Source organism: Marmota flaviventris, chromosome 6, assembly GCF_047511675.1.
Source record: "Marmota flaviventris isolate mMarFla1 chromosome 6, mMarFla1.hap1, whole genome shotgun sequence".
Lineage (NCBI taxonomy): Eukaryota > Metazoa > Chordata > Mammalia > Rodentia > Sciuridae > Marmota > Marmota flaviventris.
In genome coordinates this window covers 40809485-40834905 of record NC_092503.1, presented here as the reverse complement: position 1 = coordinate 40834905, position 25421 = coordinate 40809485, and the positions used below count along the sequence as shown (strand labels likewise).

General features: G+C 36.1%; 1 protein-coding gene across 4 annotated transcripts in view; it reads left to right on the top strand.

Moving 5' to 3' along the window:
• The window catches only part of Pkib (cAMP-dependent protein kinase inhibitor beta), a 108053-nt gene that overhangs the window by 80314 nt on the left and 2318 nt on the right, over positions 1-25421 (top strand). For 3 of the 4 annotated variants that reach the window (XM_027953029.2, XM_027953030.2, XM_071613877.1), the window contains one exon: positions 18602-18778. In XM_027953029.2, the coding sequence (XP_027808830.1) occupies positions 18610-18778 (169 nt within the window). In that variant the 5' untranslated portion in view covers positions 18602-18609. Of the gene's footprint in view, positions 1-18402; positions 18477-18601; positions 18779-25421 lie in introns of those variants that run through there. The other variant, XM_071613876.1, reaches the window with a different exon arrangement.

The following is a 25421-nucleotide window of genomic DNA, read 5'->3' as shown; positions in this document are numbered from 1 at the left end:
ATTCTGTAGGCTCTCTCTTTGCATTATTGTTTCCTTTGCTGAGAAGAAGTTTTTAATTTTAATTCATCCCATTTATTGATTCTTGGTTTTACTTCTTGCATTTTAGGAGTCTTGTTAAGGAAGTCAGCTCCTAAACAAACATGGTGAAGATTTGGGCCTACTTTTTCTTCTAATGGGCACAGGATATCTTTTCTAGTACCCAAGTTCTTGATTCACTTTGAGTTGAGTTTAGTGGAGGGTGAGAGATAGGGGTATAATATCATTTTGTTACCTATGGATTTCCAGTTTTCCTTACACCATTTGTTGAAGAAGCTAGCTTTTCTCCAGAGAATGCTTTTGGTACCTTTGTCTAGTATGAGATAACTGCATTTATGTGGGTGTGTCTCTGTGTCTTCTATTCTGTTCCATTGGTACATGTATCTGTTTTTGTGCTAATAGCATGCCATTTTGTCACATTTTGTCTGTAGTATTATTTAAGGTTTGGTATTGGATGCCTCTCAAGAATGAGCAGAAACTGTGCCTGCTTTCTTTGATAAGGAGGGCTGTTTGATTCGGGAACCTTATCTATGGGAAAGAATACTTGTGGATAGACCTTTTGAGATCATTTTAGCATACATCAAGCTTTAATTTTTGGTCATTTCATCAGAATTGACCCCTTGATTGTTGATGTCATTTTAAATCTTGATGATAACTGGGACTTCTAGGGATTAGCAAAGGTATTACTATAAGTAAGCAAAGTAGCTAGTGGACCAGGAAGGAGAGCGAAAACCTCTTGAGGTAGCCATCAAAAACATAAACTTTAGAAGTGTCTGCAAGTAGAGCCAGTACATACAATTTAGAGACATATATAGAGTGGGTATCCTAAGGATACGCTAATCAATGCCTGTGACCATAGTGACACTCAAGGGGAAGGGGAATGATTCTCACTGTGTGGTTTAGAGAGGAGTTCTTTAAAAAGCATCATTTTTCTCAAATAGGCCACCCCCTGGGGCTGATTACCTGTATCCTAAAGAGGAGGTTAAATTTCTATCTAACACCTGCTTCAAGATCCCAGCACTGCGTACTGTATGAAGTGAAATGAGTACCTTGGTCACTATCATTAGTGTCTCTAACTCTAAAAGGGATAAGGCATATTCTGCTGAGATCTTGAGTTGTTGGCTTAGCATGTGTAGAGAAATCTGTTAACTTGATTTATGTTTTGAGTGTCTGTGAATAAAGAGATTCCCAGAGTTCTTAATAGCCTAAGAGTTTGTGAAAATGTATAGATGAGCCCAACTGGACAACACATCCAGTGCTAAGATGGATATATGAAGAGAGCCAATTGTGCCAACCATTGGGTTTTCTCCTTATTAAGAGATATCCTGGCTAAGGGATGCAAAGCGGCAGGTCTCCACTGAGCTCCTTTGTGTGTGATGGTGGAAATGATCACCACTGCTTTTCATTCATTTGATTCCAAGGGACTCCTCAAGTAATCAAAGACTTCCTTCAGTACCATGCTTTATGGAAAAAGACTGAGTATACCACCTCCTGCAGATAAAATATGTAAAAAGAACCAGATTTGCCTCCAGTCTACAGCAAGGAGATCTCAGTAACCATGCCAAGCTCATCTGGGTGTACCTCACTGACTCAAAGCATAATGAGTATCATTGGTATTTAAGGTCTGTGAGATTCTTTATTCTCAGAAAAGCTCCAATATGAATCCAGAAATTGTCACTTTAATGGTGTATAATGCAAAGATAGGAAAGACATATTTTTTGCAGCAGAAGCTCATGGGAAATTATGACCATCATAGATCATCCAGACATTCCAGGAGGCATGAGATGAAGTTGCTGAAACCTCCAAGGGTGCTAACTGGAGTGTTCATTGCTAGCACTTTGGACGATTCTGTGTTTGCTTGGAGGGATTCTATGAGTTGGGACAATTTGTCAGTAATAGCATTAACTAGATTAAAATTTGCAAATGAATATGTTGCCTCTAGAACCCAAAAGGAATTAAAATATTTTGGACTTGACTTGACCTTGTGGATTCTGAGAGAGTCAATGACTGTTTTTTGACAGTGTCAGGGATGGAACAGTCCTTGGTTTACCAAGATACTCTTACAAAGAGGCAAGGCCTTTTCCTGTGGGTAAGATAATGACCCATGTGCTTTTTGTGATTCTTCTTCTTCTTCTTTTTTTTTTTTTTTTTTTTTTTTTTTCATTTTTACTGTTGTTACTGCTGGTCACTGGACAAATTTAGTGGTAGTGATGGGGAGGGTCCTCTCTAACCTGATTATGTTTATAATTTTCTTCATCCAGAGAGCATGAGGTCAGTATCATCAGCAGCACAAATTAAAATTAATTCAGAAGCAATGTTATATAGACAAAAAAAAAAAAAAAAAAAAAAGCCAATCAGTGCCAATTTATGTTTGCTCCATAAGATCTTTTGGTAAGTTTTTAATTTCATTTGGGTCAAATTGTGGAACTTTGTTTAGGTCATTTTTGTTGTTTTCCTTTCTCTGTATCTGGATTTTTCATCTTTCTTTTTTCATTTTTACTGTTGTTACTACTGGTCATGGACAAATTTAGTGGTAATGGTGAGGAGGGTCCTCTCTACGCTGATTATATTTATTATTTTCTTCCTTCAGAGAGCCTGAGGTCAGTATTATCAAATTCAAGGATCTTTCCCCATGGTAATGGTTGATTACATGGTTTAAAGATGCTGGACTGGAGTTTGAATTAACCCCTTCACAAAAGTGCTATAAAGGTGCCATGCATGTGTTCCTCTAACCCCGTGGGTTATATTCTTTGTTGCAAGATGGACATGGTGCATGGGAAGAATTCTAGGCCTACAACTCAAACTTGGATCAAACTACTCTCAACCAGATTCCCACTTTTTCTGTTTGTGAATATTCTTTTCTTTATTCTCTGCACAAATTCCTTGAGAGAATTTAAGGTTTCTATCCAGGTAAATTTGCAGATTTCCATTTCTGTCTTTGTACAATCACTTGTGGTACAGTCCTTTGGAGTGATTATGGGGAAATGTTCAGGATTTTGGTGCTCCCCTTGTAAGTGCTGCCTCTGCAGGAATTGCCAGTTCATCTCCCTGGAGTTGAGGCTCACATCCAACAAAGTCATTTGTCTGTGGATTGGATGCTGTGATTTTTCACATTATAAAAATCTTCATGACTAGGTCCATGACTGCAAAACTAGCTTTTTGGTGTGCTAGCAGGCAGTCATGCTGAGCCCAGGCACATTAGTTTGAGGTTCATATATTCAAGTTGCAATTGATCAGTTGAGTACCAAATATTCTTCCTCCTCCCAGTTCTTTTTTTTTTTTTTAACCCATCAGTACCTGCTCCATGAATTGTACACCTTGATGCCATTGGGGGTCAGGAGAGTTTGAGAGATGAAATCAAGTGAAGCAGTAGCACAGGAGACCAGCAAGGTCACTACCCTTGCATGAAAAAGCAATGGCAACCTGGATGCCATGCTTAATTCTCCACAAGTTGGTAGTTTTCTTCCTTTTCACAAACCTTGCAAAGGGTTCCTTGGGCCTGTTTCATAGGTACACAGTTTTACACGATGTTTGCATAACTGCCCCAAGCATCCAGTGGTAGTTACCAGGCTTGACACAGTGATAAGAGAGCATAGCCTGAATTTTGCTAAGCAGGTCTGATGTGCTGTCTGCTTGAGGTACATTTTTTGCTGTTCTTAGGTGCAGACCCCATCTTCCAAACATAGGATGAACCTGATAGCACAGCTTGCCAAGGTATAGTTATAAACAATTTTCATCTTATAGATAAAAACATTGTAGTATGGAAAGAGAAGAAAATGGTTTACAAAGATCGCATAGTGTCAAACAGGCTTCATTCAAGACCCCCAGCAATTAGCAGTTGTCTCAAGTAGCTTTTGCCATATCTAAGAACTAGTTAGCCAAGACTAGTTAATTAAAACTGACCAAGTACCCTCAGGTCATGGTTGGGAATGCCATATGGTTCAAGATATCAGTGTTCATTATTGCTTCCTATTCACCCCATTGGTGAAGAAACCATTGCTGCATGTAGTCATTTTTACAATTAACTCACACATACTTTCAGAATGGGGATGAGATATTATGCTTCTATCACAATGTTTTGTCTTTTTCTTACTATTTCCATAGAATATTACATCAAATAAAGGATATAATAGAGGTTTAAGAATAAATGGTTAAATGAAGACTCAGTCTTTGCTCAATAAATATTTGGTGAAGTGTAACTGAGGAAGGAATGAATGAGGATAGAATGGGTTCTGGTCCTGCTCTGTCCCTTTCTAGCTAGGTTTGGTTAAACCATGTCATTTCTATCATCCTAATCTTTAAAATGTAGATGTTAATGACTACCCCATAGCACAGGATGAGAGAATTCTCAAATTACTTTAAAACAGTGTTGATCAACACAATGCTGTGATTTTTCACATTATGAAAATCTTCATTATATAAAATTTAGAAAACAATAAAACTTAAAGAGGAAAATAGAATCATTTATATAGAAGACCATCCAAAAAGAACTATTAATGTTTTCAGTGTGTTTTCCTTACAATGTTTATTCGATATATATTTTTTAAATTAATATATACGTACTAGTTTTGAACTTCTTTTTTCATTTTAATGTTTTCTTAATGTTTTAAAATATATTTTAGACAAAATTTTTCATGAACTCCTTTTTTGTGTTGCATTTATATAATACTAAAGAAACAATAAGATATTATATTTTTATTAAAGATTTTTGTTCAAATTAAATACCTCCACTAAAATAATTTTGCTTCTATTATCTTAATTGCAGGTTAATGCAAATATACATAATTTGATGAATAAAAATATTTTGATAGGATGATTTTTCAGTCTAAGTAGTTTACTATTTGGGATTTTATTTTTTTCCTTTTTTTGGCTCTATGACCCAGAAAATCCTCAAAACAACTCTTAAATTTTTGCTACTGTGATTTTGATTAAATTTTTTGCTTGATGAAACACTAAAATGATTTCTTCTCCTATAAAGAAAAAACCAAATACCAGAGAGGTCTTAGAAAACAAATCAGAGCTTGAAAACGCTCAAATCGTTTTCTGTTTTTCTCAGTTGGAAGGAAAAAGGGAGATGAAAGTTATATTCATTCAAAGAGGTACTAAAAGACATCCCAAATAATTTTTCTTTAAATTTATGATGTAAAGACATTACTGAAACTTTAAAATTGTTTACATTTTAAAAAGCATATTATTTATAAGTCAACTTCCTTTGTTTGGTATAATTAAGGAAAGATCTATGAATGATTTCAGTCTCAGTTGTGGCCCTTACATTTGCCATGTGTTTCACTGTTTTTAACTGTATTTAATTGACATAGTTGGTATGTGCTCTAAAATATTAACTTCCAAGAAAATTTCTCATTTTAAAACTTTGATTAGAAATTTAGCATTATGTGGGCCTTAAAAAGATTTTATTTTTAGAGATTGTGTTTCTAAGACATAATAAAATTTTATCAAATAATACAATATAACTTCTAACCAAATAATATGCAGAAATGTATGTAGGATATGCTTGTGCATGTGAGCCCTGAAAAAATTCTGGAAGCATATGTACTAGAATTGCAACAGTGCTATCATTGGCCAATGAGATATGAGGCATTTTGTTTTTTCTTTTCTATGCTTTTCAGAATTGTCATTTTTTTCCAACAATGAACATATATAAATGTCATATGCAAAAAGAAAAAAAAATTATTTCAAGAAAGAAAAAATGGAAAAATAATTCTTTCATTCAGTAAACAAACATATATAGGGGTACTTATTAAGTGCCAGCCATGTTTTTTTTTAATTAGTTGCTCATGACAATACAATGATCTTGACATATCATATACTTGATTCAAATGGGATATGAATTCTCATTTTTCCACGTGTACAGATTGCAGGATCACATGCTGTGTGTATATACGTGGCTGTATGACCAATGTGATCCAGCCATGGTTTTTAGTGCTTTGAAGACATCAGTGAAACAACCTACAAAAACTTCTGCTTTATGGTGCTTGAATTGCAGTGATGGAAGACAGAAAATAAGCAATAAATGCAACTGTAAATAATTAGGATATATGTTAGAAGCTAACAAATATTAGGGGAAAGTAGACCAAGGTAAAGTGGGGATCAGGAGCTCAATTGAGGACATACAATTTTAAATGGGGTGATCAAGACAAGCCTTATTGAGAAAGTAGGGCTTTCTCACATATTAATTTTATGACCCTTCCCCACCAGCAACATTATGCCATTATAATTTTAGTCAGAATAAGAATTGCTTTTCAAGTATCCTGAAGAAACTGAGCATTCAATCCTATTGTAACTGTTGCAGAGAACACTGAAACATAATTTATTACTCAAAGTATGTGTAAATATTACCTTTAGGGAGAAACTCCCCCAAAGATAGTATAAAGGTGATGTGGTTTTTTTTTGATAGGTTGCTTATCTGATTCTTCTGTTACAGAAAGATAGCCAAGTTTGAGGAAGAGGAATATGTGTATGTTTGGGTGAGGACAGATTATAAATTACTTTTAATGTCTTTTTTAATTAACACCAAGTTTTTGGAAATGTCTCAAAGTAATCTTTTTTGCTTTATAGTCCATAACATCAGAGGCCATCTCTAGAGCCACATGAAAATTGTGGGTTAACAGGATAATTGATGTTCATAATGGTACTGTATTATAGTGCCTATAAACTAATATGACTAATATCTAAACAAATTTAATTTGTGTAGTTATTATCCAAGTACATTTATTGCCATTAGTTTGCTTGGATTCAAGGCAGTAAGATAAGTATTATTAATCCCACTTTTGATAAATGTAGAAAGTCAATTAACAGAGAAATTAGATGTTTTGCATGAAGTCAAGAGTTCATTGGGAGGCAATGAAGGATTTAACTACAGGAATATTCACTTCTAGGCAGCCAAACTTTTACATTTCTCCTATTGGACTGATTAAGAAGCAAGAGGACTAATTTAAGGGTGGTTATTACTTAAAATAATATGTGCTAATGTGGCTAAGTAATACTATTATTATGAAATATTAATAATATTTAATATTATTATTAATGCTCTACCTTGATGTCTACATTTGAAATAGTTCTTTTGAATAAGAGTGAATCTGAATTACTTAAGGAAGCTATGAAAATAACTTGGTGCCATTCTTAGTACAAAGAGATGTGTGACCAAGTGACATAAGTTTTTGATTAAATAGTTTACTATAAACTATAATGGTATTGTACTGATAGACTCAGAAAAGTAGTTTCAGGAATAAATCTGTAGCTTCTTGAAGTAATCTATTTGATGAATATGATATATAGACATATATAAATTTTGGTGTGTTATTAAAAATAGTTCTGTTATTTTGTATCACAAAGTATTTTCCTTTCAAAGACAGATATATGTACAAACAAGTTATAAAATTTCTTAAATAAATTGAATTATATTTAAATTGAAAGAACAATTAATCTACAATTTTTTTAAAATTAATTTTTAGTTTTAGATGGACAAAATACCTTTATTTAGTATTTTTATATGATGCTGGGAATCAAACCCAGTGCCTAACATATGCTAGGCAAGCACTCTACCATTGAGCCACAACCCTAGCCCAACTCTACAATTTTTTTTTAATTATAGATGTGTCACTCTAAAAATAATCATAGGCAAAGAAAATCAGTTTAGAAGATAAAGGGCTTAATTTCTCCCCTTATTGAGAATAAAAAATGGTAAAAGGGAATCTTATAAGTAAGGGAGCTGGCCTATTAGAGTGTCAGAGGATTGTATATATGTCCAAAGGAAAGCTGGTTAATTGTGGTATTTACTTCAGGATGTCAAGTTGTTCAGTTTAGTGTTCATGAATCCCTTCCAGAGATGACCTATGTCAAAATGGTATAACACCAGATGCTTGGATGGCATAAGAGCTGGTGCTGTGAGTTTTTCATTGACTACTGCTTTCCAATGGCAACATATACTTGTTACCCACCCTTGGAACACATTGTGTTTGCTACCAATCTACAGCCTGCCTCCAAAACTATTTTAATATTAGTTTAATCAAATCCATTTTAATATTATAAGTGGAGTTTTGGTCTTAAATATTTTATGAGTCAGCTTTTCATCACTGTGACCAAAATATCTAGCAAGGGCAACTTAGAAGAAGAAAGGTTTATCTGGGCTCATGGTTTCAGCAGTTTAATCCACAGTGGGCCAACTCCATTGCTCTAGGCCTAAGGTGAGATGGAACATCATGGCAGAACAGCATGGTAGAGGAGCACTGCTCAATTCATGGAAGTTGGAAAGCAGAGAGAAAGAGAGAAAGACAGACAGAGACAGAGAGAAGATGAAAGATGGAGGCACAGGGAAGATGAACCATTACAAGGCATGGCCTAAGTGACTTACCTCCTTTGGTCCATTGGTCATTCCTTGTCTGCCTACAGTTACCACCAAGTTAGTGTATTCCAACTAGAATGGACCAATTAGTCTATAACTCTCACAATCTAATCATTTCACCTCTAAAGATTTCTGCATTAACATAGGAGCTTTTGAGGAATGCCTAATACCCAAACTATAGTATTCTTCCCTTGGCCCCCAAAATCTCATGTCTATCTCAAAATGCAAGATGCATTCAGTTCATTTTCAAGAGTATCCATAGTCTTATCAATTCCAACACAGCCGAAAAGTCCAAGTCCAAAGTTTCATCTGAGACTCAAGCTAACTCTTGGCTCTAAATCCCTATTAAAATCAAACTCAAGTTACATATATCCAATATACAATGGTACCCAGTAAACATTTCCATCCCAAAATGGAGGAAAAAGGGCATGGAAATAAGGGATGGGACCAAAATAAGACCAAAGTCTTAGCCAGGCAAACAGATTCCTTAATTCTATGTACAACATTGTTTTAGTCAGGTTTTTTTGTTTTGTTTTGTTTTTGCCACTGTGACCAAAAGAAAAGGTTATTTTGTATGGTTTTAGGTTTCAGTCCCTAATCAGCCAGCTTCATTGCTCTGGACCCTGGGGTGAGGCACTACATCATGGTAGATGAGTGTGGCAGAGGAAACAGTTCAGGACATCTTACCAGGAAGGAGAGAGGAGAGAGGGAAACAGAACTCTTCACCACAGACAAAATATAAACCTCTAAGTCATGACCTCATTGACCCATCTCCTCCAGTCACACGCTACCTACCCACAGTTACCACCCAGTTAATTCCTATCAGGGGATTAAAGCACTGATCAGGTTAAGGCTCTTATAACCCAATCAGTTCACTTCTGAAATTTCCTGCATTGTCTCACACATGAGCTTTTGGGGTATACCTCATATTTAAACCATAACAAATATCTAGTTCACATAGTAGCATGATGTGCTCTCCAAGGGACTTGTGTAGACCTACCCCTTTGGCCTTACTGGCTGCAGCCCACGTGACTTCTCTTTTAGCCTGGCTTTTTCTGCAGCCACCTGCTTCCTCAGCAAACAGTCCACATTATTGGTATCTATTATTCCCTGGGGTCCCATTCTAGCTTTGGCTTCACCTTCACAGCTGTCAAGGCCAGCCCCCAGACATTGCAACCCTGGCTTCTCAGGCCTTCCTTAGAAATATTGGGGGGAATCTCCATAACCCCTTAACTTGAGCATCCTGCATTCCTGCAGAAACATGCAGTAGATGGGCACTGTAGTGTTAGAGTCTGTAAACAGGTCAGGATGGCACCTGGCATTTTGCCAGAGAAATGTTAGAGTCTGTAAACAAGTCTGGATGGTGCCTGGCAAAATGCCAGAGGGAGTGGTTTGTGAAGTAACACCAGCAAGCCATTAAGTGTGGAGATTCCTTATTGGTTGACTGATGTATCTAGTTTATGCTAATTAGATAAGCTGTGTGGAATGTATAAATACTGCTCCTGTCCTGCAATAAATGGCTTCCACTCCTGCTGTATCAATCTACACAAATTGTTCATCACCCCCCGGTTATTTTGCTGCAGCCGGACTGCGGCACTGTAGAATCATGACTGCAGTGGTTTCTGTATACATGTGTGGCTTACCATGGTAAAACAACCTCCTAGGCCCCTCTGTGCAAGCAGGGTGCTCCCAGGATCTCTTTTCAAAGGAGTTTCCTCTTCTACACCCTTCAACCTGCAATAAGTGTGGTCTTGCAAATTACTGAAATTTTCTCAAGATATCTAGCTTATTGTCACTGTGCAAAGTACCTAGCATTGTTTTAGTGACTGTAATCTCTTTAACAATCAAGGATACTTTCTTTGGCCCCAGTTTTCCATGCAGTTTTGGGGCCCTAACTGCAAGTTTTTGAAATTCTTCTCCTCTGTTTTCTGCTCTCAATTCTCACAGTAAATCTGGCTAAAAGTTGCCAGCAAAATCCATGCCACTGATTGAATTTGAAATTCCTTCCACCAGATTAATTAGTTCATCACTTTTGAACCAGCCTCATACAAAGTCTCAGGACATGGTCAAAATGTAGACAAGTACTTTGTCAGAATGTAACACAAATGGCCTCCAGTCCAGTTCCCAATAGAGTCCTCACTTGCCTCTGAAACCTTGTGAACGTAGATTATTACTGTTCAAGTTCTGGTGTTCTGAAATCCTGTCGGAATCATTCATTAAGCTGTGCTTACAAAATTCTAAGGTTTCTTCATCTGACATTGCAAAACATTTCCAAACTCCTCCTCCTAAGTATCTCTACAGGCTTCTGAACCATATGATCAGTTTAGTCACATAACAACTCCACTTCTCAATATCAATTTCTATGTTAATCACCTTTTCAACATTATAACCAAAATAACTGACAAAAACAACCTAAAGGAGTAATCCTTTATCTTGGTTCATGGTTTTGGAGGATTAGTCCATGAGAGGCCAACTCCATTGCTTTAGGTCTAAGATGAAGCAAAACACCATAGTGGAGGAGTGCTTATAGTAACCTTATAGTGGTCAAAAAGCAGAAAGAGAAAGGAGAAGAGGACACAGGAAAAATGAACCCTACCAGTGAATGCCCTTAGTGACCGTTCTCCTTCAGCCATGCCCCATCTCACCACCCCAAGTGTATTCAAACTAGGATGAACTGATTAGATTATATCTCCCACATTGTAATGATTTCAGCTCAGAATATTCATGCATTAATATAGGAGCTGTTGGGGACATCTCACATATAAATCATAATGATTATTTATTTTATTCTTTGGTGCCTTTCGGTCATTACTATGAATATTAATAATGAAATTGGTAGGTATCAGTTATTCATTCAACATTTATTTATTGACTTTTGAAACAACTATGTTCCTATCATAAAAAAAAAAAAAAAGTAGCAAAGCCTTTTCTACGGTGATCATGTTAGTCAGAGTTAACTTCCCCTTCTCTCCTTTCTACTGATATCATCAACAGTCATTTGACATTTTAAAATCACCTCTCCCATTAGAAAGGGAACCAACTTCTTAGGCTTCATACAGGCAGGTTTCATTTGTGCAAGAAAGGAAGAATACAGGAACTTCAAAACTGTGTTGTTTTCCCACATGTACAAACTCAGTTCTGGAGCTTTTTTTTATTGTTGTTCTTAAAAGTGGCTTTGTACCCCTTTTGAAATGTAGGAATATTTCATGTACAGAAGCAGTTGGAAAAAGATAAGTGATGGATAGTCTGAGGGCAGCCTCTCACTGAAATTTCCTTATTCATGCTCTGAGACCCACTCAAATGCCATATTCCCCATGAAGCCCAGTTCAAATATCTATTTTGGAATGAATCACTCCCTTCTCTGTACATGTGGTGAAGCTGCCTTGTGTGTATCCTTCACAGATCCAGTTAAGGCATGTGAATTCTCTGACTCACTGTGCCAGATTCCAAGGTAACTAGTGTGGTGTTTTGGCAGAATTTGTGTTAAATAAGTATTTTTAATTAAACCCAGGTACTTCTTACAGCAAGCTCTAGTATCTTAATAAAAAAGAACACAACCAACATTTGAGTCATTAAATAGAAATTAACAATGAGAAATAAATGAAAAATGAAGAAGCATAGACAGGGTTTGAGGTAAGGTGGGAAAAAAAGAATGAGTTTGGTTCCTTATAATACATGCTAAGTCCTCTCATTTTGGATGACTTTGAAAAGGGAAATAAAAAAGTGAGAGGTGAAAGGCCCTAAATATGTAACATAAGAGGGATGCTCTGCTGTGGTTTACAACCACTTAGAATTACACTAATCTAAAAGAGAAGTGAAAATATCACTGTCTGTTCTGGTGACCACCCATCACATATAGCACACATAGAGATGCACACACATGCATACACCAACCCCATTAAGGATCATGTATTAAATGTGCAAGCCTCTGGATTCAAACCCTGATAATGGAGGAAGAAAACAGATGTTTATTTAAAAGGAAATCTGTTTGGTTTTTGGGAAAACATGTTGATGTACAGTGAATTTCATTATTTCCCTCTGGGTAAAAGTTTTCTTTTATTATGAAAGGGAACAAAAGGAATAATGGTCATAGCAGAAAGAGTACTGCCTGAATTTAGGAAGAACTGTTTGAAATCAACTGGCTATATTATATTGATGCATTGCTTAAGTAAGCATCTGCCTCTGGAAGGTTGAACCTTTCAAATTTGAAATCCTACAGCAAGAAGTTAATGATTCTTTGGGAAGCTGAAAGGGTTGGAGGAAATTGTATAGCAAACATCTCCCTGAAATTCTTGATGGAGAGTATATATTGAGTATATATAGGGTGATGAGTTAAAAGTGATTCCCCACTGCCACCACCACACTAAACAAGGGGGCTACATGGTATATTGCAGTTACTTTTCTTTCTCCTAATACTTATAAGTCCATATAATTATCCTAAGTGCTCTCATCCTCATCTGAGTATCTTTGTGCTGGAAATGTATTCACATTTGTGTAATGCTTCCTCTGGAAGAACACAAGAAAACCAATTTGATCTTGCATTTTGAATTTTATATGTCTAAATGGTCAAAAATTGTCTGTGGGAAAATTACTTCAATGTTACCACCATCGTATGCTGAGAATCTGCCTATGTAAACATTGAGCAAGAACCTAAGCATGAAAAAGTTATGTGTATTAGCAAACAAAATATAAAATTCCTTTTGGCTTATAGTAGAAGCTCAGAAATACTATATATTGAGAAATTTTAAAGAGCTATGTCTCTAAATTATAAATAATACTTTTATGCACATGTATATTTGTTATGATCTCTATTTAGCCTAAAATGGTCCTGCTATTTAGTTGAATTGGATATGTGTTAAAGATTCACATTTTAGGAGTGGACATTTTACTTATTTCTAAAGACTGGGAATTGGAATTGCAGGTCAAGAAAAGTAACTGGAAAGAACAGGTTAAATTTCATCTTACTTTGTAATTTGTGGGCCAAGCATAGGACTCCGCACTTAATAATTTATTAGGATTTCCATCGATGTTGACTAGATGGATAAATACATCTGATTATGTTGACACATAAAGATGCAACTGTTCTAGTCCTTTCACTGTGTTTAGAAGAGTTGTAGATATTCTGAAACACAAAATCATACAAAATTATGATCCTTAGGCAGAGAACACATCCAGCATAAGGTGTTAAGATATTAAGAGCTGAAGAGCTACAGATAGGCATCTGATTTTCTTCTCTCCTTCCCTCCCTCTCTCTCCTTCATTCCCTCCCTCCCTCCCTCCTTTCTCCCCCCCTCCCTTTTTTTGACCCTGTGGATTGAATGGATTGAACTCAGAGCCTTGCACATGCTAAGCCTGGGTTTTACCACTAAGCTATACCATCAGTCCTCTAGTTATCATCTGAGACCACTGTCTGCCTATCTTTCTCTGTCTTTGACCAAGAAAAGCACTGACTTTCCACAAATACATGTTTCTTCTTTTTTTTTTTTCTTTTTGTTATTCTAAGTTTTTTTTTCTTTTTTCAAATAGCCTGCTAGAGACAAATTTAGTAGGTAAGAAGTTTATTTGAAGTCTTACTACAGTTAGTGATTTCACTGTGGGAGATGAGATGAGAAATGAAGGTAGTCATGTCCTTGCAGGCTTGCCTCTTTGCAGTCTTGGCTTCAAGTAAGGACATTAGAGGAAAGCATGTATATGAGCTATGGAAATGGGTTGCCTCAATTGGGAGACTGCAAAAACTTCCCTTTGTTATAGCTATGCTTGCAGCATACTGACACACTCTTTTCTTGAGCCCACTGGGAGCTGACTAGTGATCTGATATCCTTATCCATATCCACCTACATGGATATGTGTATCTCCAGTACTTTGTTGAGCTTGAACATTCTTGTCCTCTTCACCTGTGCTGGTGCTGCATTTAACATGTTTCAGGGACTGCAAAGAGGTTGGCATATGCGTAGTAATGGCTATGTAATGGTCTTTTGTTAAGGCATCCTGAAACCTGTGTTTTTAATGCAGATGGAGTGTGTCCTAGGCAATGTAGATTACATTACCTTGCTGTGGGAATGACAGGACTTCTGTGAAATCCCCAAGTGTCCAATTGTTCCAGCTCCCATGAGCAGCCACCCTTGACAAAACAGAATTCATCCAGATTCCTCTGCTAATCTTGTGAAAGAAAAGAGGAAGTGTTGCTAGTGAGTCAGCTGCCTTCATTAGCAAGCATATACATGATTACCTTTTTCAGCCCAGAAAATTAAAAGAGCCTGGAAATTACTCTCTCTTCAATTTTCTTAATAGTGTTCCCTTGTACTTCTATGGGTTATAGGTTTCAAATGTCACAAAACATTGGAAAAAAAAATAGTCTCTATATTTGCATCACCTTTATAAAACTGAAAGCATTCACAACAAGTTTTGTATAGGAAAATAACAGCACACAAGTAAGATGGCTATTGAAGGGAGGGAGAGACTTTCACCTATAGAAGTGCTGTTGTTGGCTTAAACTGTCAAAATATTTTGTTAGAGCCTTACTGTACTAGATTTTCTGTTTACTCACAATTTTTACCAGTGAATATCTTAAATATTTTTATATTACAAAAGATGTGTTCATGATTATAAGTCAAAATGCATAAAAGGTACAAGAAATTCATTCATATTCTCCTTGTTTTATTTATCATTCACAAATAGGACTTTTATTCTTTAAACAAAATTGAGATCACATTACATTAATTTCTTTTCTCATTTTTTCCTTGCACTGTAAATATTTCTTTATAAATTTGTTTTAGTTCACAGTGTGTCATGGACACAACTCCATAGGTAGATCTAACACATTTTTTTTTTAACTTGGCTGTATAAAATTCTATAGCACAGTATATGTAGTTCATTCACATTCTTTTCCTATTGAACTTTCACATTATTTTCAATGCTTTAATAAACCTTCTTATCAAGAAATTTAAATATCCCAGTTAAGAATTACACTATACAAATTGAAATTTGTATATCCAATGTACAAAATACAAAGAGAATTAGAAGCTCTTTTTCAATATAAGATTATATTCCTTTAACTTGCATCTTGCTCAAGGAATTGACTTTTTTATTTCATATATACAGCATTTAAATATTTAAAATAGTACATCTTAATTTTTTTTATATCTGTTGCTATTGGTAAAGCTCTATCCTTGTCCCTGGTACCAATTGAATACCAAAAACACAGTTTTGAGAAAAAAGTAAAAAGAAGGTTTATTGCTTTGCTAGCAAAGGAGAAACATAGGGGACTTCAGTCCCAGGGGTTGTGATTGTGTCCATCAGCAGGAACAGGGGGCTTTTAAAGAGGTGACTCAAAGGCAACAGTCCATGTGTTCTCTGTTGGAGTTGTATTCACTTGCTCATTTGGGAGATAGTCAATTCTGGGATCTTCTGGTGCCATCCCCAAAGTCTGGATTACTTCAGATTACTATGGTGGGTGTGTACTCAGGGACAGATACCTCTGCCTAGGATGAAGAAGAAAGGTAAAAATAAATTGCAGTGGCAGAGCAGTAACGGTTATATTCAAAGCATAAAGTGGACCACTGTTACATTGCTGTCTTCAGTTTTAAGATTTTGGACTTTGAGTTATCACACTGCTTTTCCAGGCTTATCATGGTTAACTTGTTTGGAGTTACACAGGGAGATTCTTCACATATATAAACACTTGCTCAAGGCTATAATGTACCATGTGGTGTTAACTGAGGACAGAGTGGAGCCTAAATATGGAGTCTGCTTCCAAACCACTGTCAGTCATTTGTCGGAAGCCATAGAGAAGAAATCTTAATTAAAATTCAAGTATCATGGCTACAGGGGCTCACAAGTTAATAAGATAGAGAAGAACATGTGAAATGGTAGTAATTTAGAAACTTATCTCTCTTTCTCTCCATATCCCCCGTAATTAAACACACACACACACACACACACAAAAAAAAAAAAAAAAAAACAAACAACAACAACAACAACTTTTTCCTATAAAAGTCAATGAAAAGCACAATACTAAAGGAGCTGTACATATGACTAGTTGCATATATCACAGGGATTTGGAAGATCATTTCTTGATAATCCATGTTATTTTTCTTTCAGAGTGAATTGAAACTGGATTTGTAGCCATTAATGCCAGATAAGCAGCTATGCAACTTTAAGTGAACCATTTAACCTCTCTGAGCCCTAGTTTTTACAGCTACAAAGTGAGGGTCATATTTTATACTTCATAGAATTATTGGGAGGTTTAAATCAGATAATAGATAATATAAGTGTTCATGCAGTATTGAAAAAATGCTGGTTTCCCTCTTAAAATAACTCAAGGTCTCTAGTAGGAAGATTCTTATTGTTAAGATTAAATAGCATCCATAAAAGGATTGCACAATACACCTGTAATCCTAGCAGCTCAGGAGGCTCAGGCAGGATAATTGTGAGTTCAAAGCCCACCTCAGCAAAATTGAAGTGCTAAGCAAATCAGTGAGACCCTGTCTCTAAATAAAATACAAAATAGGGCTGGAGATGTGACTTGGTGGTCAAGTGGTTCCCCTGAGTTCAATCCTTGGTACTCCCCAAAAAAGAAGGGTTACAGAATAAAAAGAATGTAGTAAAATGTAAATAATCATGTCAAAAATCAAACACGTTAAACATTTTTATAGTTACAAAGAGTTCATATTATCTTATCTCATCTGTTTTTTAGCAGAATCCTTAGAGCCATAAAGGCTAATTGTTATGCCTAATATATATAGGGGAAAAAAAGTGTGACTTGTATAAATTAAATGGCCTGACCACTGTTACCTTACAAGTGTATAATGGAGTGAATTCTTTTTGACTAACCGCCCAGTGCTCTTTACATTACTCCAATCTATTTGTTCATGCTGGACAGTTGGCAAGTATCAAACAATTCAAAATCTAATGGATTCTGAGATTGTGTCTGAATGATACTTGGAAAAAGAAGACAACATCTAGAGTAGTAATGGACTGCCTCTTTTCTTGGTCATTTTCAGGATACTCCTGGCTTCTTGAGGACGATGCTAAGCTCAGTATACATTTTTTTAGGTGCTTTGGATCAAATGCATCATGTTTTTATCACTACATCACTTTGTTTCTAGCATTTTCTGAAGGTAGCTATTTGGAAAGGACTCCCTTCCAACTACTGTGAAAAGATTGGTTTCCTTTGTGTAGGCTAGGAATCACATATTCCTAAATTCCACAAATGCTGAACTCCATCCTTTCTTGATCCTTAGGCCGTTTTGTGAACAGATGTAACCTTTCCTCCCACACATGCCTTCTTTTTCCCCTTTAAGAGTGCAAATGAACCTAGAGATGGATAGTATATCATACCTCTGTGCTCTCAGTGCCTGGCTAAAAATATAACATATGATAATTTCTTTAAAAATGCTTTTGCTTTTGAAATACTATTCCAAGTTAACTTTTTAGGAAAACTTTTTTTGAGGAAAAACATGTGAAAGAGGATCAGTTTTGAATGTGCCATAACACCTCCCTCCCTCCTTGTACTCATGTTGATCTCTTGAGAATTCTTTCTTGGGGACAATTCCCAGGAAAATAATGGATGTTGAGAAAAGTACTAGCAATTACCATGTCCACTTGAGGGCAAGACAGAGTAAAAGAGGTCCTAACTCTCTCTAACATAAACATGAATCTATTGAAAACTGGCTTCAAGGCCAGAACAGATGGAAGTACACAGCTCTCTGTGAGAAAGAGCCTTTTGAGAGAAAGTAGAATTTCTTATTTTCAAAGAGTAAGAAAAGAGCCTGTTTTGTTTACTCCCACAATTATAGTGATTTGGTTTCAGCCTAAACAAGCACCACAAGTAAATACTGGCAGGCAGAGTCTCTCTGAGAGCAGCCAAACAAATCAGTTTCATTTCCTTCCAAGCCCTGGTTTGGCTGATCCATCCATAGAAAAGCAGAACAAAAGGCAGGGCCTACTGCACCCTAATGTTCCAAGTGGCTCATTCAGCTCAGGAGTTATTTATAGTAATCTGGCTCCTGCAGAGGACTTCCTGCTCTATTCAGCAAATGGAAGCTCCAGGACCAAAGTGGTAGCCGTAGCTGAGGGTGTAAGTGGTGCTTAGATCTGCTGGCTCATTTTGTTTTTGATCTAGCCATGCCTTTGGACCACTGTGGTGAACATTGCTGTCTGAACAGGCTCATCTTCTTCTTGTTGTGTTTATTCTATTTGTAGATGTTGCTATGAGGACAGATTCATCAAAAATGACTGATGTGGAGTCTGTGGTCACCAATTTTGCATCTTCAGCGAGGACAGGCCGCCGCAATGCCTTACCAGACATCCAGAGTTCAGCTGCCACTGGCGGAACCTCTGATTTGCCCCTCAAACTGGAGGCCCTCTCCATGAAAGAAGGTAGTGCTCGTAATCCTTGCAAAATCAGCAGTACTCCTGGCTTTTGTTTTGTTTTGTTTTTTGTTTGTTTGTTTTTGTTTTCTAAAACCTCTCAGGTCTTGTTTAAAGCTAAGTAGATTTTTCTGGCTTTCTGAAAGAAGACAAAAATTTCATCTTTTCATTTAATAGTATATATGGGAAAATAATATTCTATTTCTTTATTGAATGTATGTGATCATACATAGATCTAACAGAAATAGAGTTGAACAAAAATGATATTCCCTTTAAGGAACATACAAAATTGATTGAGAAGCACTCAGAAATGAAATAATTTTCTTTCTCCCATTCCTTAGCCAATCATTCTGGAAGCTTCTGCTTCATTGTAATATTCTACAGTCCTTCCACTCCTTCTACTGAAGAAGTTTATTATTAATTCCAGATGAAATTTTTAAGGCGAATCTTTGGATAAAAAGTGATCATTTTTCAACTAGTAGAACAAGTTAAGAAAACAGTGAGCTGTCAAAGCAAAGAAGGAAAATCTGGGATCTTTTTCCTTATTATTTGCATACAGTTCCTATTGCTTCCTGAGTTTAGGCTTTTGAAAATAAAAAGGATATTGTTTTAGTCAGCTTTTTCATTGCTATGACCAAAAGACCCGACAAAAGCAATTTTAAGGAAGAAAAGTTTATTTAGGGGCTCACAGTTTCAGAGGTCTTAGTCCATAGAAAGGGGGCTTGAGATGAGGCAGAACATCATGGCAGAAGAGTGTAGTAGAGGAAAGCATCTGGGGACATGACACCAGGAAGGAGAGAGTGAGAGCACACCTCCCTTCATGGACAAAGTATAAACCCCAATACAACTCCATCCACACATCTCCTCCATTCATACCCTACCTGCCCATAGTTACCACTCAGTTAATCCCTGCCAGGGAATTAATTGACTGTTGGGGTTCAGGCTCTCAGAACCCAATCATTTCACCTCTAAACCTTCTTGTATTTTCTCACAAATGAGCTTTTGGGGGATACCTAATATCTAAACTATAACATGTATTTTCAATAAAAGTATTAGAAGAAGCCCTTCACTTAAATGTGTGGATAAAGAGTAGAACTGGGGATGAACTTAATGTTAGAGCACTTGCTTGGCATGCATGAGGCCCTGGGTTCCTCATTATCTATAGTAATCTACCTCTTACAACTTGGTAAACCTCACAGGAGGACAATGATGCCTTATAACAAATCAGCACGAAGTGACAGAGGGTGGCATCCCAGAAAACTAGAAAGTCTCAAAATGCCTTTTCTTACCTCCACTCTTACTATTTATTTGATCCATCATTCATCTTAGTACCTACTACATGCTAGACATTCTAAGAGCTGGAGATATAGAAGTGAGTAAGACAGTCATAAACTCCTGCTGTCTTACATCTTATATTGCAACAGGAGACTTAGATTATGAATAAAGAAATATATAAATTAAGAGTCAAAGAACTAAATTAGGATGGTGTGGTACAGTTACTGGGTGACTGTTTTAGATTGAGAAATTAGGGAAACCCTCTCTAAAGTCTGAAGAACAACTCTATATTTTGAATAACTGAATAATCCTGCCACCAGAAGACAGGAGGTAAGAGGTACACTCTGCAGAAGGAGCAGCTGGTAAAATGCTCATAGGGTGGAACCAAATGAATGTTGTCAAAAAATAAGAACTGGTCAACCATGGCTTGAGGGAAGCACATGATGGGGAAGGTTCTACAGGATGACTTTGGAGAGATTAGCCAGGGGTAGATCTTGTGGGATTTTAGAAATTTGGGTAAAGAAATAAACTTTCATTTTTGAGTGGGAGGATTTCAAATGGGGGAGTGAAATCTCATTTGGTGTTTTAAAATATTTACTCTGTTATGTGGAAAATGGATTGTAGGGAAGCAATAATTGAAATAGTGGGATCAGTGAAGCAATCCTCATTAGGAAATCTTTTCAGGCCAAATTAAACATTTAGACTTGCAAGAACACATTGGCACCATTCTACTCAGAGGTGTCCCGGTAAAGAAGCTTCAGCAGGCAAGCAGGGAAGTATCATGTAATCTTCTAATTCGGAAGCCCTTATAGGAATTCATATGGCAGACCTGGGAATTCATCTCTTGTGTCTCCTCCTCATGAAGTGAAAACTCAGCTGCAAAGAGACATGGTCAATAGGAGCAATGGGCTAGAAGCTGAGTCTCCCATGAGCTAATACTCCAACAAGTCCTTGAACACTGCTCTCTACTTCCCAGCTAAAGACATGCTCATTTATGAGAGTCACTGTCCACAGGGAAGCCCAGTGCTATGGTTTCCTATGAGGCATCTAGAGTTCATATCTAGATTTTCTTAATACAGATGTATTTTACCATTTGAGTCATATTTATCATAAGTTTAGAACCAGGCTGACATTGTACCTTAGTATGGTTTCCTGGGTAACAGAGTTAGAAAATTAATCCCGAGTCAAGTTTGTCCTTAGAGTAGGAGAAAGCATTTTTGCTAATCTTTACTCAAGGAGATATTGTTGTATAGTCCAATTAGAGATGATGGCTCAAAATAGATAGTAATGATGGAGAGAGGTGGGTGGGTTAGGAATAGGTTTTATAGGCAGACTTGCTAATGAATTGGATGTGGTGGAGATGCCTATGACAATTCTAAATGGCCATATTGAGTAAGCAATTGGATATGAAGTCCAGAGAAAACCATTTAAGATATGTATATTTTTGAGTACTTGACCATGTAATTGTCAAAATATATTTTATACAATAGAGGAGAGTGTGCAAATGAAATTACCCAAAGGAATAGATTATCTTTCATGGGAGTACATTATCTTTCAATACATATGGGAAAATAAAGTAAAAACGAGAAGGAAACTTAGAAAGTCCTCCCTTTTATGCTTTTATTAGTGCATTATAATTATACATATTCATATTTGCTCCAATTAATTCCCCAGTAATTTCCTTTGCCTCCTCTCCTCCATCCCCTTCCTCCTGTTCCCCTTTCTATATTCTTCTTTCCATATATCCATATATATATAATATATTACACATTTATATATATATATTACACATTATATATAATATATATTATATCATATATTTATATATAATATATTACACATATATATAAATATATATATATATATATATATAAATATAAATATATATATATATATATATATATATATATATATATATAATTGGTGAATTGCAATTACACATAAAAGTGGAGTTCATTGTGACATATTCATACATGCATATAGCACAATTTGGTCAATTTTATTCCTGTTCTTTCCCTTTTCCTCTCTTCCTCCCTTCACCTTGATTGCTACCTCAACTCTACTGGCCTCCCTTGTGTTTTTATGAGATCTTCCCTGCCCCTTTTTAAATTCTGTTTTTCTCTATAGTTTCTAGAGATGAGAGAAAACACTCAACCCTGGATTTCCTGAGTCTGTCTTATTTTACTCAGCATGATGCTTGTTTTCCATTTGCATCCATTTACCAGAAAATGATATGATTTCATTCTTCTTTGTGACTGAGTAGAACTCCATTGTGTATATACACCACATTTTATTTATCCATTTCTCTATTGATTAACCCTTCAAGCAAGTTCAGTGGCTTGCCCAAACTCACAATTAGGTGACGGTAGAAACTCTGTTTCTAAGGCCATCGCCTTTCCTATTGTATCAACTTTTCTCATGGAAATTCTCTTGGATGTTAATATATCACATACAAAAATTATGCTGTGGTCAAATAAATTTGGAATTGCTGGCTTAGCCATGATTGGTGTTTTACCCTTCTCAGAATAAATAAAAACAAGGATTTTTATGAGTTTTCACTGCAGAGATTTTAACATGCACTTGTGCCTATAACACAGTAAGGATGGGACAAGCAGCCTCTTTGCCTCATTTCCTTGACCATCTTTGAAGAAGCATCTTACAGAATTATTGTTCTGTGAGGTACTCTGAAAGCATTGCACTACAGGTCATGATCTAACAAGGGGTGGTAAAAGCAATTGACACAAAGAAGAGTTAAAAACAGGGATAAAAATAGAAAAAAAAGTGGATAATTCTGATTTATCTTAACCTATTTTATTAAAAGCATAACTCAGTAAATAGTTCAAGTACCTAAAAGATACATCATTGGATTAAGCAAATAATTTTTATATAAAATTATACAGGTTACCACTTACATAAATATAATTTTTTTTGTTTGTTTTCAGAGCTAGGATTCTGGAGAATAGAATCAACCCAGATAATTTAGGAGGCAAGATTTTCTTACTTTTCCCAAAGTTATTATTCATTAGGAGCATGAGAATGAGAAACAAGTGTTCAATAAGTTTATTCACATTTGAAATGAGTGGAACAAGTTTAAATGGAGAGTTTGATGTTTAAGACTTAGAGAAATTATGTTGAAGAAATATGTTAAAAGCATTTCACGACTACAGAACAATAACAGTAACTATCCTTGGAAGTGCATAATATTATATGCAAAACAACTATTTTGTTTGACTACTCTTTTTCTTTCATTAACATCAAATACACAGTTAAGAACAATTATAGCCTCTTTGAGTAGTTTGGTATTTTGTTTTATCTCCAGTCATCTTTGAATATACTTCTAAGCATGTGCTTTCATAATTCAATGCAAAAAGTGAGACTGGTAAAGAAGGCATTTGGAACCATGTTTCGTATTTTTAGCTGACAACCTGAACAAGATACTAGATTGTCAACTATCCTGCTAGTCCGCATCTAACCAGTATCATGAGTTTCTAGTTCATTTCACAGAAGGAGAACTTCTTCAGGGGCCTTCATATCACTATCACTCAAATTAGATAAAAATAATATTCTTTATGAACAAGAGTATAATTTACTTATTTGACTTAGAGAATAGTCAGTATTCTCTGGAACAAGAATATTAACAGAACTGACATTTCTTCTTAGAAAGTCATAATGCTTTCTAAGTAGTTTGCTCAGAACCAGAGATAGCAAATGTTGCTTAAATCATTCTAGGAATAATCTGACAATTTATATTTCATATGGGCCTAGAGTACCATTTCCTGTCAAGTCTGTTTTCCTGAGGGAGTTCTTTCAATGAACACTTATTAAGCACCAGCCATTTTTTTTTTTCAAAAGGCAAGTGAGTGTGACAGCTAAGACTCGGACTCTCTCTTGATCCTGATTCTTTTTGCAACTATTATCCCATTTCTGGTTTTGTTTATAGTAAAATTCTTTGAAAGGCTGTCTGCTTTTGTGCCTCCCGATGTTCTTCGCCCAATTCTTTCTCTAAGCCTAATACAATTAGGCTTAATTGTATTAACCACCCAACTGCTATTTCAAGCTCATAAACGACATTGTCTCTGCTAAAATCAGTGGTCCACTCTTCCTTTGCATCTTGCATATCTTTTAGCAGGTATATCATGATTATTGCTTCTTCCCTGAACCATTTTTCTTCCCTTAGCTTTCAGAACACTTTGCCCTCCTGGTTTTCTCTCTGTCTCACTGGCTGCCTCTCCTTGGCTTCTCCTTTCTCATCACCTCTGTCTCTTAATGGGTTGGAGGGTACCAGAACTCAGTCTTTGGACATCTTCTCTACCATTTCTCTAACACTTGTAATATCCAGTTTCTTGGGAATAATGGTCATCTTTCCAATAATTCAGATTTGTGCCTCTAGCCTGGAGCTCTCTTCAACTTCATGGTCTCATATAGCTGTCTAGTTGTCATCAGTGTTTACATATCTAATACAGACTCAAACTTAATGGGTATAAGAGCAAACTCCAGATATTCTTCCTAAAAGCTATTTTTCTTCCATCTTCCTCTTCTCAGTGAGTGGTAATTTTATAATTCCAGTTGATGAAATAAAAAATACTGGAATCATCCTTCTCTCCACTCTTTGTCTCACATTTTATATTTCATCTTTCAGCAAATACTATTGAAATTGGTCCATAAAGCTGCCTATAACATATAGCTTCCTGCTACCTCTTGGATTCCATCTTCTGATTTTTATTCTTCACCATGTCCCACTAGGCAGTTCCTTTCTACACATTGCTGCCTTGGGCATCACTATTGTCTTTGCTTGAAATGTTCTTCTTCCTGCTGTCATAACTTCTCAATTCTACTCAAATCTCCCTTCCCAGTGAAGCATTCCCAGCTAATCCTATGTAAAACTGCAACCTCCAGCTCCAACATTTCTTGAAAACTCCTATTTCCTACCTTTGCTTCAATATCCTTACTGCCATTTAATTTCTCACATAATATACATTTTACTGATTTTGCTTATTGTCCATATCATTCACCAGAAGTTCTCTGAGAGCAGAATTTATGCTTCACATACAGTATGTGCTTAATAAATATTTGATGCATGAAAGTTGAAGTTCTGAATAGAGTCCATCAACTTTATCTTCAAAGATGTCACCGATTGGCAGGAGCAATTTGCAGGGACTAATAAAGATTTAGTGTTATTTTCAAATGGAAGAACAAAAGAGTGTACATTTTGAAGGATGGCAGGGAACACGGTATGTGCAATAATTGAAATTGAAAAGACGTCTTTGTTAGTTTGCGATGGCAGTGATTTGAAGAAATGAAGGAGCCAGAGAAGGGGAAAGACAGATGACATGTAGTGGTGCAGGGTTGAAAGGGTGGAAGCAGGGGATGATCACTA